At 47.6% G+C, this 15,580-nt stretch overlaps 1 protein-coding gene across 6 annotated transcripts in view; it reads right to left on the bottom strand.

Moving 5' to 3' along the window:
- The window catches only part of RRBP1 (ribosome binding protein 1), a 205,083-nt gene that overhangs the window by 58,791 nt on the left and 130,712 nt on the right, over nucleotides 1-15,580 (bottom strand). For all 6 annotated transcript variants that reach the window (XM_033935933.1, XM_033935932.1, XM_033935929.1 and 3 more), the window contains exons 10-12: nucleotides 11,572-11,618; nucleotides 10,772-10,862; nucleotides 1,383-1,475 (exon numbers count right to left, since the gene is read on the bottom strand). In XM_033935933.1, the coding sequence (XP_033791824.1) occupies nucleotides 1,383-1,475; nucleotides 10,772-10,862; nucleotides 11,572-11,618 (231 nt within the window). The remainder of the gene's footprint in view (nucleotides 1-1,382; nucleotides 1,476-10,771; nucleotides 10,863-11,571; nucleotides 11,619-15,580) is intronic.

Genomic DNA, 15,580 nt, shown 5'->3' on the forward strand with positions numbered 1-15,580 from the left:
GATCCGCAAGAAAACACACCTATGCACAAATTTATCTAACAGCGCCCAGAGTTTCCATGCGAATCTGCAAAGGTAATATGACTATGGGAGGGGCAAGAGAGGACTGCGAGCATTTCTTTAAAATGTGCACAGTATTATAGGATAGTGTGGATCTGCATCTAACTTACGTACCAGGATTTACACTTGGTTTCGGTTGGTGTAACCCCTCACACCCACAGTTGAGCACACTACTTGCTATTCTATAAAGGGTCGAAATCAAAGATGTCCAACAGAAGAGAAGGCCCACAAAGAAATCAATGGTCAAAGAACTAGGGCTGGGCAACAGTCTTCCCAAATGAGGAGAACCCAGGAGAATCAGTAAAAGCATTGATTTATTATATGCATCCACAAAGATGTAGACCCAACATGGCACCGTGTTTCGGCTTTTTTTATTTTTATTTATTTTAGATATTTATATACCGCCTATCAAAGTTATCTAAGTGGTTTACAATCAGGTACTCAAACATTTTTCCCCCCATCTGCACCTGTGGGCTCACAATCTATCTAATGTACCTGGAGCAATAGAGGATCGAGTGACTTGCCCAAAGATTTTTTAAAAACTGCAGCGCCGGAAAAGATCTACAAGGTATTTTTTCATGTTTGCTGGTGATATTATTTATGACATCTCTGCTCAGAGCGGTTTTGACCCCTGAGGCAGGCGTACCATATGCCGAAACACGGTGCCGTGTCGGGTCTACATCTTTGTGGATTTAGATAACAAATCTATGCTTTTGCTGATTCTCCTCATTTGGAAAGACTGTCGTCCAACCCCACTTTTTGTCCGTATTCTATAAAGGGTGCCAATCTCAGGATACCAAGAATAGAACGCCATTCAGTGTCAATTTTTTTCAGTGCTGAATTTTGAGCACTATTTACTGAATTCAGCCCTATGTTATTATGCGAGGGGGCATTGACAGGGGAGGGGCTTAGGCAAACCCTAGACTTTGGTTAACATTTATACAGGCTGCTACAGAATACTGTAAGTTACATGCCACATTTAGAAGCAACTATTTATACCAGCTATAGACCTTGTGTAAATGTGTGCACTTTATAGTCAGTTTACGCCAGTATCTATAAGAACACTTCCATGCATAGAATAGGCTTGCAACCTGTGGAAATTTGGTGCCTGAATTTTGGCAACCTGGGACAGAATTGCCATCCATACTGTAAAATTCACCACTGAATAGGTATACTCTGCTATCTTTGCTTCTCATTTAACAACACTGAAGATAAATGGAAATTTAAATGCCCCGGATGGTGGTTAAATACTGACTCAATAGATTTTGCAGTCATGAGTTTCAAACACAAATCTTCACGCAATACCAAGAGGTAAAACAGCATACCTTAATTTTCATGAAGGAATTCAATTTCTCCTCACACGATTTCTCAGCTAAACGCAATGCCTCCATAGCTTGCCAATTTTTCTCACGAAGATCCTGTTGAAAACAAGGGATTGTCTTTTAGTGAAATGCGTAGGGATAGTTGAGACAATAAATAAGGTGGCTGTCATGAGGTGTGTGTGAGTATGCGGGTTGTTTTCTATTCCCTCTCTTGACTACACATTAAAAAGCAGATTTTGGATAGGGCATCTGTAAGAAGTAAATGGGATATCCAAATTGGGAGGTAAACGATTTCCTGGCTATTTCATAAAAGGACTGCTAAATCGCCCCAACACATTTCTATGGGAGAAACAGTTCCAATAGCTGCATCATTCAAACTCTATAACATAGTAACTAAGGAACTGTACCTTTTAAATTGCTCTCCCTTCTCATTTTCTACCCCAATCACAAACACACACAAAGACAACACGGATATAAAACACATGCAAGCACACACATATAAAAAGACAAAAAACACACGTACACTTCTCCCTCCATATTCACCTTGATAGGGGATTAACAAAACTGCAAATATAGAAAAACCATGAATAACTTTTTCAGATGTTATTCGCTGTTTTCTATCAAAAGCCATCGTGAATATGGTGAAACCGCGAATAGCATGGCGGAAGATCTGGCCTGTTCCTGAAGGAGAGGTAAAACACGGTAAAGCACAGTTACTTACCGTAACAGGTGTTATCCAGGGACAGCAGGCAGATATTCTTAACGCATGGGTGACGTCACCGACGGAGCCCCAGTACGGACCTTTTTAAGAAAGTTCTAGTTGGCCGCACCGCGCATGCGCGAGTGCCTTCCCGCCCGACGGAGGAGAGCGTGGTCCCCAGTTAAGATAAGCCAGCTAAGAAGCCAACCCGGGGAGGAGGGTGGGACGTAAGAATATCTGCCTGCTGTCCCTGGATAACACCTGTTACGGTAAGTAACTGTGCTTTATCCCAGGACAAGCAGGCAGCATATTCTTAACGCATGGGTGACCTCCAAGCTAACAGAGAGGGAGGAGGGATGGTTGGCCATTAGGAAAATCAATTTTGTAACACAGATTGGCCGAAGTGTCCATCCCGTCTGGAGAAGGCATCCAGACAGTAGTGAGTAGTGAACGTGTGAACTGAGGACCAAGTGGCAGCCTTGCAGATTTCCTCGATGGGCGTGGAACGGAGGAAAGCCACAGAAGCAGCCATAGCTCTGACCCTGTGGGCCGTGACAGCACCTTCCAGTGAGAGACCGGCCCGAGCGTAACAGAACGCAATACAGGCAGCAAGCCAGTTGGAAAGCGTCCGTTTAGAGACAGGACGACCTAGACGGTTAGGATCGAAGGTCAGAAAGAGCTGAGGGGACGAGCGGTGAGCCCTGGTACGGTCAAAATAGTATGCAAGGGCACGCTTACAATCCAGCGTGTGCAACGCCTGTTCCCCAGGATGAGAATGGGGTTTAGGGAAAAAGACAGGCAACACAATGGACTGGTTGAGGTGAAAACCCGAGACCACCTTGGGAAGGAATTTAGGATGGGTACGCAGAACCACCTTGTCATGGTGAAAAACAGTGAACGGTGGATCGGCGACCAGTGCATGCATCTCACTAACCCTCCTGGCAGAGGTGATGGCAATGAGGAAAAGCACCTTCCATGTTAGAAGTTTGAGCGAAGTTGTGGCAAGAGGCTCAAAAGGGGGATTTCATGAGGGCTGATAAAACCACATTCAGGTCCCAGACGACAGGAGGAGGCTTCAGAGGTGGTTTGACATTGAAGAGGCCTCTCATGAACCGGGAAACCAGTGGATGAGCCGTGAGAGGTTTTCCGAGGATAGGCTCATGAAACGCAGTGATGGCACTGAGGTGGACTCTGATTGAGGTAGACTTGAAGCCAGCGTCGGACAGAGAGAGCAAATAGTCCAGTACAGTTTCCACCGCTAATGAGGTGGGATCGTGATGATGCAGTAGACACCAAGAGGAGAACCTGGTCCACTTCTGACGGTAACATTGGAGGGTGGCCGGTTTCCTGGAGGCATCCAAAATGCGACGGACAGGCTGAGACAGATTCTCTGGAGAGGTCAGCCCGAGAGAAACCAAGCTGTCAGGTGGAGCGAAGACAAGATTGGGATGCAGTAGAGACTGACAGTGCTGCGTAAGTAGAGTAGGAAACACAGGAAGAGGAATGGGCTCCCTGGAGCTGAGCTGAAGCAGGAGGGAGAACCAGTGTTGGCGAGGCCACCAAGGAGCGATGAGAATCATGGTGGCCCTGTCCCTGCGGAGTTTGGATAACGTCCGCAACATCAGAGGTAGTGGAGGAAAGGCATAGAGGAACCGATCCGTCCAGTCGAGCAGGAATGCATCTGGGGTCAGACGATGAGGAGAGAAGAGTCTGGAACAGAACTGGGGTAGCTGATGGTTGTGAGGCGCTGCAAAGAGGTCCACCTGCGGAGTGCCCCAGCGAGCAAAGATGGAGTGGAGTGTTGAAGGGTCCAGAGTCCACTCGTGAGGTTGAAGGATGCGGCTGAGATTGTCGGCCAGGGAGTTCTGTTCGCCCTGGATATAGACAGCCTTGAGGAAGAGATTGCGGGCCGTGGCCCAGGTCCAGATGCTGAGAGCCTCCTGACAAAGGAGGCGAGATACGGTGCCGCCTTGCTTGTTTATGTAGTACATGGCGACTTGATTGTCTGTGCACAGGAGAAGGACCTGAGGGCAGAGAAGGTGCTGGAAGGCCTTGAGAGCATAGAACATGGCTCTGAGTTCCAGGAAATTGATGTGATGTTGACACTCCTGAGGGTTCCAGAGTCCCTGGGTGCGTAGATCTCCCAGGTGAGCTCCCCACGCATAGGGGGAGGCATCCATGGTTATGATCATGGAGTGAGGGGGTAGATGAAAGAGTAGACCCCTGGAAAGATTTGAGGAGTTCAACCATCATTGAAGAGATTGCTGAAGAGACGATGTCACAGAGATGGGATGAGAAAGAAGATCCGTGGTCTGTGACCATTGGTTGGCAAGAGTCCACTGAGGTGTCCTGAGGTGGAGTCGCGCCAGAGGAAGCACATGGACCGTCGAGGCCATGTGGCCCAGGAGGACCATCATCTGTCGGACAGGAATGGAGTGATGAAGGAGCACCTGACGACAGAGGTGGAGCAGGGTCCGTTGACGGTCGGAGGGGAGAAACGCCCTCATTAGTGTGGTGTCGAGAACTGCTCCAATGAACTGAAGTCGCTGTGTGGGAAGCAGATGCGACTTGGGGTAGTTGATCTCGAACCCCAGGAGATGGAGGAAAGAGATGGTGTGATGAGTGGCTTGTAGCACAAGTAGAGACGTAGGTGCTTTAACCAACCAATCGTCCAAGTAGGGGAACACCTGGAGGTTGTGAGACCTGAGGAAGGCCGCCACCACAATAAGGAACTTGGTGAACACCCTGGGCGATGAAGCGAGGCCAAAAGGTAGCACTTTGTACTGATAGTGACATTGCTGTATCTGAAACTGTAGGTAGCGACGTGAAGTCGGATTGATTGGGATGTGAGTGTAGGCCTCTTTGAGGTCCAGGGAACAAAGCCAGTCGTGTTGAGAGAGAAAAGGGTAAAGCGTGGCAAGGGAGAGCATTCTGAACTTCTCCTTGACCAGACACTTGTTGAGGTCCCTGAGATCGAGGATGGGACGAAGGTCTCCTGTCTTCTTGGGAACCAGGAAGTAGCGGGAGTAGAATCCCTGACCCCTTTGGTCCGGAGCCACCTCTTCGATGGCATTGAGAAGAAGGAGGGATTGGACCTCCCTCAGGAGGAGGGGGGTTTGGGAGGAGTGAGAAGCAGACTCTACGGGAGGATTGTCTGGTGGAAGAGTCTGGAAGTTGAGAGAGTAGCCGTGGCGAATGATGTTGAGGACCCATTGGTCTGATGTGATGACCTCCCAACGGCTGAGGAAGATTTGGAGGCGACCTCCGATAGGCTGAGGAAGAGGCAATGATGATGGGAGACTGGCTATGCCCTGGAGGAAAAAGTCAAAAGGGCTGAGATGGTTTTGACGGAGGGAGAGGCTTGGCAGGTTGGTGAGACTGTGAGCGAGCCTGAGATTGATGCTGTTGACGAGGTCGGCGAGGCTGCTGTTGAGGCGGGTTGAGAGGTCTGGCCGAGAACCTGCGCTGGTATGAAGACTGCTGTCTGTAGGTGCGAGCAGGTGGAGTCTTCTTTTTAGGTTTAATCAGAGTGTCCCACCTGGTCTCATGTGCTGAGAGTTTCTGGGTTGTTGAGTCCAGGGACTCTCCGAAGAGTTCATCACCCAGACAAGGTGCGTTAGCCAGGTGGTCCTGATGGTTAATGTCCAGGTCAGAGACTCTCAGCCATGCCAAACGTCGCATGGCCACCGCCATGGCAGATGCGCGAGAGGTCAGCTCAAATGAGTCGTAGATGGAGCGAACCATGAATTTCCTGAGTTGGAGGAGGCTGGAAATATGTTGCTGGAAAAGAGGGACCTTACGTTCAGGAAGGTATTTCTGTAAGGAGGATAGCTATTGCACCAGATGCTTCATGTAGAAGGAGAAGTGGAAGGTGTAGTTGTTGGCTGTAGTGGCTAACATGGCATTTTGGAAAAGGCGCTTACCAAATTTATCCATGGTTTTTCCCTCTCTGCCAGGAGGGGTGGAGGCATATACACTGGAACCCTGAGATTTTTTCAAAGTAGATTCCACCAGGAGGGACTCGTGGGGCAATTGAGGTTTATCAAACCCTGGGATTGGAATAACCCGGTACAGGCTATCCAATTTATGAGGGGCTCCAGGAACCGTGAGGGGAGCTTCCCAGTTTTTATAGAAAGTTTCCCGTAAGACGTCGTGGACGGGCAACTTCAGAAATTCTTTGGGAGGTTGCTCAAAGTCTAGGGCATCGAGGAAAGCCTGAGACTTTTTAGAGTCGGACTCTAAGGGAATGGAAAGAGCTGCTGACATCTCCCTAAGGAATTTGGAGAAAGAGGACTGCTCTGGTTTGGAGACGGTGTCGGTCATGGAGGGTTCTTCGTCGGTTGACGAAGCGTCCTCCTCGGTACCGTGAGGGGAGTCTTCCCACAAATCTGGGTCCCTAACGTCGGGGTGCGTACGTTTGGACATCGGTGTGGAGGGCTCGGCATGGCGGGTCTTTGAAAGAGATTTGCCTGAGCGCACCGAGGCGGTACCGGGTGAGGAAGACTGATGTCGTTCCTGGGACCGGACAGGGTCGGCAGCATCACGGGTATGTACTGTAGGTGTTTCTGCCAAGAGCACCGGCATGGAAGTATTAATCGGTACCGAGGGGGTCGACACCGATGGGACAGTGTGAGGCTCGGACCGGTCCCGTACCGGAAGGTGCGGTGCCAGCAACACCGGCAACAGTTGTTGGAGCTGTTGTTGCAGCTGCTCCTGTAACTGTGTTTGGAGTATGGCCGCGATGCGGTCGTCCAGGGGAGGCACCGGTACCGCTTTTTTCTTCTTCGGTACCATAGGTGCCGCTCTACGCTCCGGCGATGAGGAGGTCGATGATGAGGCACTCACCGAGATCAGAGCGGAGCGTTTGCGGGGCCGGTGCGGTGCCAGGAGGGCCGGTGTCGCAACCGTGGCAGGAGGGCGCTCAAGGGAAGTTGGAGGCTTCTTAGCCGGCTTACCTGGGCCCAACGACCCCGAGGAAGGGTCCGGTGGTGTTGATGTCGTCGGTGCCGACTTTTGTGGTGCCGTCGACGTCGCAGCCGGTTCCATGGCAGATCCGGTACCAAACAAAATATTTTGCTGGATCTGCCGATTTTTCAAAGTACGCTTTTTAAGCGTAGCACAGCGGGTGCAGGTGTCAGCCCGATGCTCTGGACCCAAGCACTGGAGGCACCAATTGTGTGGGTCGGTGAGGGAGATCGGGCGTGCACACCGCTGGCACTTCTTAAAACCCGGTTGAGGGGGCATGAATGGAAACACGGCCTCCGCAAAATCGAACCCGGAGGCCTGTATGGTGGCAACAGGCCCCGCCGGGGCCGGCCTGAAAAAATAAGGAAAACTTGACGAGTTTTTATTTTTTTTTTTTGAAAACAAAAATAAAGGGAATCCGATAAGAAAAAAGGAAAAAAAGTGAAAAAATACGCGAGCGGGAAGGCAAAAATTAGTTTTTCATCGGCTGTTGAAAACACATGCGTCTTCTTCGCTCCGCGGAAATGAAGAAACTGGGGACCACGCTCTCCTCCGTCGGGCGGGAAGGCACTCGCGCATGCGCAGTGCGGCCAACTAGAACTTTCTAGTTAAAAAGGTCCGTACCGGGGCTCCGTCGGTGACGTCACCCATGCGTTAAGAATATGCTGCCTGCTTGTCCTGGGATAAAGAAAGTGCTGGGAATCAGCGATTTTCTTGTAAACGCTTGGAATCAGCAATTTCTCTATGCAAGCTGATGTAATTTGGTGGGAGGAGCCAGCAAATTAAAAACCGTGAATAATCGAAAGCGCTAATGCTTAAACTGCGAATACGGAGGGAGAGGTGTATATCTACAAAAATGCATACATACAAAATAAAGTTACACACAAACACACAGAGGTTTTGGAAAGAATTCTATGAGCACGCTCTGCTTGGTTTCCCCACTTGTTGAAAATATGAATAGTTCTGCGGGAAACAAACATGTGATGCCCTAAATGTACAGTGGTAGCAAGCATTTTATTAATAGCATAAAGTAAGGTAATGGCATGACACACAAGAAAAACTGGAACTAAAGTCAGTTTATTTCATCAGCATCTAGTTCAGAGTATCACAAACTGTGTGTCACAGCACACCAGTGTGCCTCCTGAGATTTCAGGTATGCTGCGATACACTGGCGAGGAAGAGAGTTGCCCACGCGGCAAGAGACACATCCTGTAGGAAGTCAGCCGGCGCAGATGATTCTCCTCCTGGCTGGCGTCTCTCCTCCTCTTCCCGCACCTCTCCGATCCCTCCACCAAAGCGGGTAGCGGCCAGATGGGCCTCCACGAATTTCCTGGTGCCTTCCGGCCAGGGCACTTGATTTAGGGCTCCTTTTACAAAGGTGCGTTAGGGCCTTAAAGTGCAGAATAGCACACGCTAAAATGCCTCGCGCGCTAGCTGCTACCGCCTCCTTTTAAGCAAGCGGTAGTTTTTTGGCTAGCGTGCGCTAAAAACGCTGGTGCACCTTCGTAAAATGAGCCCTTAGTATGCTGCCGGCCGGAAAGTTTGCGAGACACTGATCTAGTGGCACACATAGAAAGACCTGACACGGCCGTGTTTTGGCAATACCTATACCTGCGTGAGGGTCAAATCTCTAGAGATCTATAAATGACAAACAGCACTAGAGGTGTTTCACTAAATACAATGCCCAATGGTATAAAATTCCAAATATGAAGCCTTAGATGAGAAATGTAGGGTTTAGAGTACAAACACTCAAGGCTCGCAATACTGAGATCAGCTCAATATTCTACAAAAGAACATCAACATTTAATGGTTTCTACATACAGGCACCAAAGCTTACCCAGTTCTATAAATTGGCACCTGCATTCAAGCACCCCTTGTATGTGTAAACGTACAAAATATTAGCACTTTTCTATTCCCGATACAGTATTCCCCTGAAATTTGCGGGGATTCCGTTCCAGGAACCCCTGCAAATTTCGAAAACCTGCAAATACGTTTTTTAGGCAGGGGAGACAGGAGAGGGCAGCTGGAGAGGCAGGAAAGAGCAGCCGAAGCGCCGGCAAGTGAAGGAAATCACTCGCTGTATGCTCCAACTGCTTCTTCCTGTACTAAAGTTGGGCCTCACCAATCAAGAGCTGCTTTGACACGCAGCTCCCCATTGGTAAGGCCTGACTATAGTACAGGAAGAGGTGGTCGGAGCATACAGCGAGTGATTTCCTTCACTCGCCGGTGCTCCGGCTGCCCTCTCCTGCCTCTCCAGCTGCCCTCTCCTGCCTCTCCTGTCCGGTCATTCGCGGTCGGAAAATACCATGAATGACCAGGACCGTGAACCGCAGACCGCAAATTTGCGGGTGAGCACTGTGTATCTTTTTTGAGATAAAGCAAACAGAACTGAACACAATACGCAAGGTGAGATTGGACCATGGAGCAATAGAGAGGGAGTATAATATTCTTGGTCTTATTTACCTTCCCTTTTCTATTAATTTCTAGCATCCTGTTTGCTTTTTTGGTCATCACCACACGTTAGGTGGAAGGTTGCCGTGCACTCTCTTCGATGACACCTAGATCTTTTTCTTGAGTGCTGACCCCTAGGGTGGACCCTAGCATCTGGTAACAGCATTACTTACAGCTGGAAAGGAGGTTCCCCTTTTGAGGAGTCCTTGCTGAATCAATTGAATAAAGAGATAAGCTGATAATATCTCCATAGGACAGTTGTATTGAAACTGATGTTGCTGTGCAGAGAAGGGAGAGTCTTGTTCAGTGACTGCAGAGCAAACGTTTGCAGAGACTACGCAAAGGACACTGCCATGCAATCATGATCATGAGGAAAGCTTTGCTGTCCATGGGCAGGGCCACTGCAGTGAGAATACAAAGGTTATGAGGAAGCCAACTGTGCAAAAAGTCATCATCTGCCAACATTCCACACACCCTTGTGTTAGTGAAGCCTTATGTCAACTGACTTGAGAACCTCCGGATCAAACGCCATGTACCGTGTTTCCCTGAAAATAAGACACTGTCTTATATTAATTTTGGGCCCAAAAAATGCACTAGGTCTTATTTACGACGAAACAATGTCCAATCACAAACCCACAGCATCTTTCTATCCCTGCCGACCCTTCCAGCTCTCCCTCCCCACGCCAACTGTGAGACCGACATACCATTACCTTCTTCCAAATGGCAGCATCGCAGTAGCAATCTAAACAGGCTGCTTCGAGCCTTCTATAGCCAGGGCGTTGCTTGTGCTGCGTTGCTAATGACATCATTAGTGATGCGGCAGAGGAATGCCCCGGCAGAAGGCATGAAGCAGCGCGTTTAGATTGCTGCCGCGACGCTGACATTTGGAAGAAGGTAATGGTATGTCGGTCTCGCGGTCGGTGTGGGGAGGGAGCGATGGAAGGGGAGGGAGTGATGGAAGGGTCGGCAGGGGAGAGGGTGCGGGGAAAGTGCTGCTGCCTGTGAGTCTAGCGCTAAACTAGGGCTTATTTTCGGGGTTGGTCTTATTTTCGGGGAAACACGGTAATGCTCTTCTGCAGCCAGACCTCTCGGGCCTCTGCACAGATGGGAGATATTTGCCCAAAGCTGTGCTCTAAGCTAAGCAGAGATGGATGAGATGCCCATATGACTTGGGTAGTCTGATGTAGTACATTAGTAATAAAGGACAATTTTAGAAGACAAGGAATTAAAGAAACAAAATATTGTTAGTTGTTTTTTTTTTAATATAATTGCTTACATTGTTTTTAATCCTTTGCTGCTCAGTGGTATCTTTCAGGCCCATCACTTCTTTTTCTAGTAAGGAGACCTGTGAATCCTTCTCTTCAAATCTGAAAAGGAAGAAGGTGCGATAGTGATTTCATCACCATCTCCAGTGCAAAAGTTATTCCAATTCTGCCTCCATCATTTGTCACCATCTGAAAACACTGGACTACTTCTGTTCATTAGTATAAAGCAATTTCTGCACTGCAGCAAAAGTTTTAATACATCTGTCATATAAAGTGTGGGGGGGGAAAACCCACCTTTCTCTGATACACATCTACAGCCTTGGTTCTATTTAAAGAAATCATGGCTGTTATACAAGAATGTTTTGGTGCAGGGAATGAACTCCACAAGCCTTAGTTGCACATTAAGGCAACAATATAATAACTGTGCTCTAATGCCACATGATGAGATCTGATTCTATAATGGCATCTGGTGCTCAGATTCTATTATACACTTCTCCCTCCAAATTCGTGTGCAGGAAAGTTCTTGGTCCACCTCTACTCCTGTGTTTGTGTGTGTGTGGGGGGGGGTCTCATCCATTTGTATACCACCTTATGTGCACACTTATATAATAGTGCATAGGCACCCTGCTAGCACTTTTGTGAGAAAGTATACCCTTATACTAATAATTCTGTAAATTTACAAATGCAGGGGGGCACACAAACACAGGCATTCAGTTCTTTAATGCCCCTTATTTTTTCTAAAACATGCCACCCATAAACAGATAGCCCAAACAGAGAGCACTGTCGGTTCCATTAATTTCATCCTTCCCACCTTGCTTGGAGCTGTGTAATTTCTGCTTCTTTTGCGTCTACCGTTGCCTGAAATTGAAGAAAAAAAAAAAAAACCCAAAATAAGTATTTGCACTGACAAAATGACAAGTTGTGATTTTTCTGAGGTAATCTGTGAAACATCATATTATATGACAGCTTTAAGCAAGCAAACTATTTAGTTAGGCTAGCTCTGTTGCCTGGCCACAGCACAGTGAGCTGTAGTACACGATTTAATGAGAGTCTCTTATTCTTCAGGACTATTAGAATTTGGGCCCATTTCAGAAGCAATGCACTCAAGATTTCAGAGAAGAAGAGAGAAGCTGTTGTTACTGTGGTGAAGGTTAACATTCAGTGGTTAGTTTATGAAGCTGGAACCTAAGGACAGTACAGGGCAGAGTTCTACGGTCTATGACCCGGTAATATCAAAGAAAGTGAAACTACTAGGGAGACTGCATGGACCATTCAGATCTTTATCTGGTGTCATTTCACATCATTTACGATGTTATTTGCCCTCCAGCCTTTAGCCAGTGAGCAAAACTAGGGGCTAGATTTTCAAAACACCGTGTAAAAAAACAATGGGCTGCTCTCATAGCAATTTTAAAAAAGCAAGTCATTCTCCAAAAAACGCTCATGCAAATGAAGTTGTCAGAGAGTAGCGAAGACTCCTTAAATTAGCATGTGCCCATCGATAGTTATAGTAATGGGCTCATGTGCAGAATAAACGAGAAAAAAAACCAACACAACAGCCCAACTGACACCCAGCCCCTACAGCGGGAGAGATGCCCAATGTCACCCGCCACCAACCAAGACTCCCCCCTCGTCAGCAGGAGAGTTGCCCACATTCTTCCACTGCCACGCACCCTCCCACCCACCCCCACCCCCGGTGTCTCCAACGACCTACGCCCTCTCCCCCTTACCTTATTTTCAAATGGCTGGCCAGATAGATGCCTACTTCCTCCAGCCAGGGGTCCCGCCTCTTCAAAATGGCAGGCCTTATCCTCCCAGGTGCATCCTATGTGTCTGGGTCAGAGCCTTAGGTCCCTCCCCAGAAGCCCAGGTTGTTTAAGGCCCCTCCTATGGGTGAGGCCTAATGTATCTGGGCCAATCAGAGCCTTAGGTCCCTCCCTGTATGCAACCAGGGCTTTGATTGGCCCAAACACATATGCCCCCCCACCCCATAGAAGGGGCCTTAAACAACCTGGGCTAATCAAAGCCTCAGGCCCGGGAGGAGAAGGCCCACCATTTTGAAGAGGTGGGCCTGATGGCTGGAGGGAGTAGGCATCCCTCCAGCCAGCCATCTGAAAATAAGATAAGGAGGAGAGGGCAAGGGTCATTGGAGGCACGGGGGGTTGCACAGAGGAGGGGGAGCGTGGGCAACTCTCTCGCTGCTGAGGTGGGTTTGGGGGATGTTGGTTGATGTTGGGAGACGTTGAGCATCTCTCACGCTGCCTGGGGGGGTGTCGGTTGGGCGGGAGAGACTGGTCATCTCTCTCGCTGCCAACAGGGGCTATATTACACATGCTCAAGAAGCATGCATTTACTACTCCCACTAAAAAATAAATTGACTACAATTTAGGATTCTTCATGTAATTTTTTATTTTTTCCATTAGCCACAGTCAAAACACACACCACAAGATGCACTTTTAATAGTGCTGTCACTATACTGGCACCCCTAGACCAGTTGCTGATTTTTGTCACCGAAAGCCGATGCCGCTCTTGAAGAATGGCTCGGCGATTTTTTAAGAATCAACCGGAGTGCTCATTCCATTATTGAAGAGCCCATTTGCATGACAGTGTCAGAGACTGCTAGAAAGGTTGATAAAGACCGAGATAAGCCAAATCCGCTGCTAAAGTGCATGCAGGCTAAACTGTCAGAAACCAATATTGCGACCGCATCAAAGTTTTGAGAATCTGGGCCGAGGTCACTCAATCCCCCTCTGCTGATGGGGTGTTAATTTATAACAAAGTGCACAGCATAACAGTCATTAGCAGTACTGTCCTTGAAAACCAAAATTAAAGTATTTCTGCATTAACTATGCTCATTGTTTTCGTTTGCAGCGCAAAAAGAAGGGCTGGACAGGAAAATACAAAAAAACCAACAAAAAATCTTTCCTCTTCTCTAATCACAGAAGAACATAAGAAGTGCCATCTCTGGATCAGACCTACGGTCCATCAAGTTCGGCGATCCGCACACACGGAGGCCCTCCCAGATGTACACCTGGCATAATTTGTAGTCAAATAATCTCACTACACTTTCGACCTGGTTTACAGCACAGCACAACTACTCATGAAAGATCAGCAGAGTCCACAAAGAGAAGTACTAAACATTCCACAGGCATAGAGTTCCAGAACAAGGCAGAAAAACCCACAATTCGCACATCAGCAACGCTTCTTCTGTGAAAATTATTAAGAGGAGGGAACCACCATGTTTGATCGAGGAGTTGATTTGAGAGATTGACTGTGACTTCACATCCTGAGGCAGCTTATAATTAGCGAAACGCTGGTCACCGTCGATGTGCGGTGTCTTTCTGTTTACTCAATAGAATTTGGCTTTTCAAATCATTTTCAGATCATAGGGGTCCTGATACAAGGCAGAGTATATTCCACTTGCATTGCACAAGGCTTTTCTCTATTGAAATATTATTGAGGAGGTTTTTTATGCCAGTGACTTTATTACACCCTGTAAAACTCCACCTGTTTTCAACCTGAGTTTCTCGGTTTGGTGGAGGGGGGGATCTGAGGCTTTTTCCTCCTCTTAATAATTTTCACAGAAGAAGCGTTGCTGATGTGTGAATTGTGGGTTTGTGGGAATTGTGGAATGTTTAGTACTTCTCTTTGTGGACTCTGCTGATCTTTCATGAGTAGTTGTGCTGTGCTGTGCACCAGGTCGAAAGTGTAGTGAGATTATATTGTTTGGTTTTTCGAGGGGCTTGTGTTGTGTTTGATAATTTGTAGTCACCCATATCCTTCTATGCCCCTCATAAGGAGATGTGCATCTAGTTTGCTTTTAAATCCTAGGACGGTCGATTCCGCAATAACCTCGTCAGGGAAAGCATTCCAGGTGTCCACCACTCTCTGCGTGAAGCAGAACTTCCTGATATTCGTCCTGAACTTGTTCCCCCTCAGCTTCATTCCGTGTCTTCTTGTCCGTGTCAAAATGAACAATGTAAACAGTTTTTTCTGTTCTATTTTGTCGATTCCTTTCAGTATTTTGAAGGTCTCGATCATATCCCCTCGCAGTCTCCTCTTCTCAAGGGAGAACAATCCCAGTCTCATAAGTCGATCCTCGTATTCCAGTTTCTCCATACCCATTACTAGCTTTGTTGCTCGCCTCTGCACCCTCTCCAGCAGTTTTATATCCTTCTTTAGGTTGGGAGACCAGTGTTGGACGCAGTATTCCAAGTGGGGTCTGACCATTGCTCTATAAAGCGGCATTATAACCCTCTCCGATCTACTCGTGATTCCCTTCTTTATCATGCCCAACATTCTACTTGCTTTCTTTGCTGCCGCCGCACATCGTACTACGGCTTCAGGGTCCTATCTATCAGTACACCCAGGTCCTTTTCTTGTTTGCTCTTACCCAGAAGGGAGGAAGCTCCATAATTGAAGGGCTTCATTTTTAAAAATCCGTATTTCTTGCTGAGGCCCATTTTGCTCTTTTCAATTGAGAAGTCATTAATCTGAAATATGGCAAAGACCTCAAAACTTTAGTTAGTTTTTACACCTACCATAGACCTGGCATAAATGAGGGTGCCTATATGTAACACACAAGCCCTGCCTAAGCTCATCCATGGAAATACCTCTTACAAATATATGCTATGCCATTTGAATACCTATTTATAGAATACTACTTAGGCGCCCAAATGACATTTTCATGGGTAAGTATACACGAGGAGGGCCATTTTCAAAAAGGACCTCTAAGTCCAATTTGGACAGTTCCTGCTAAAAGTCCAAAGTCAGAATCACAGAAACATCTATTTTCAAAAATCAAATCACTAGACATCAAAAAT

The sequence above is a fragment of the Geotrypetes seraphini genome, chromosome 3, assembly GCF_902459505.1.
Source record: "Geotrypetes seraphini chromosome 3, aGeoSer1.1, whole genome shotgun sequence".
Taxonomy (NCBI): Eukaryota; Metazoa; Chordata; class Amphibia; order Gymnophiona; family Dermophiidae; genus Geotrypetes; species Geotrypetes seraphini.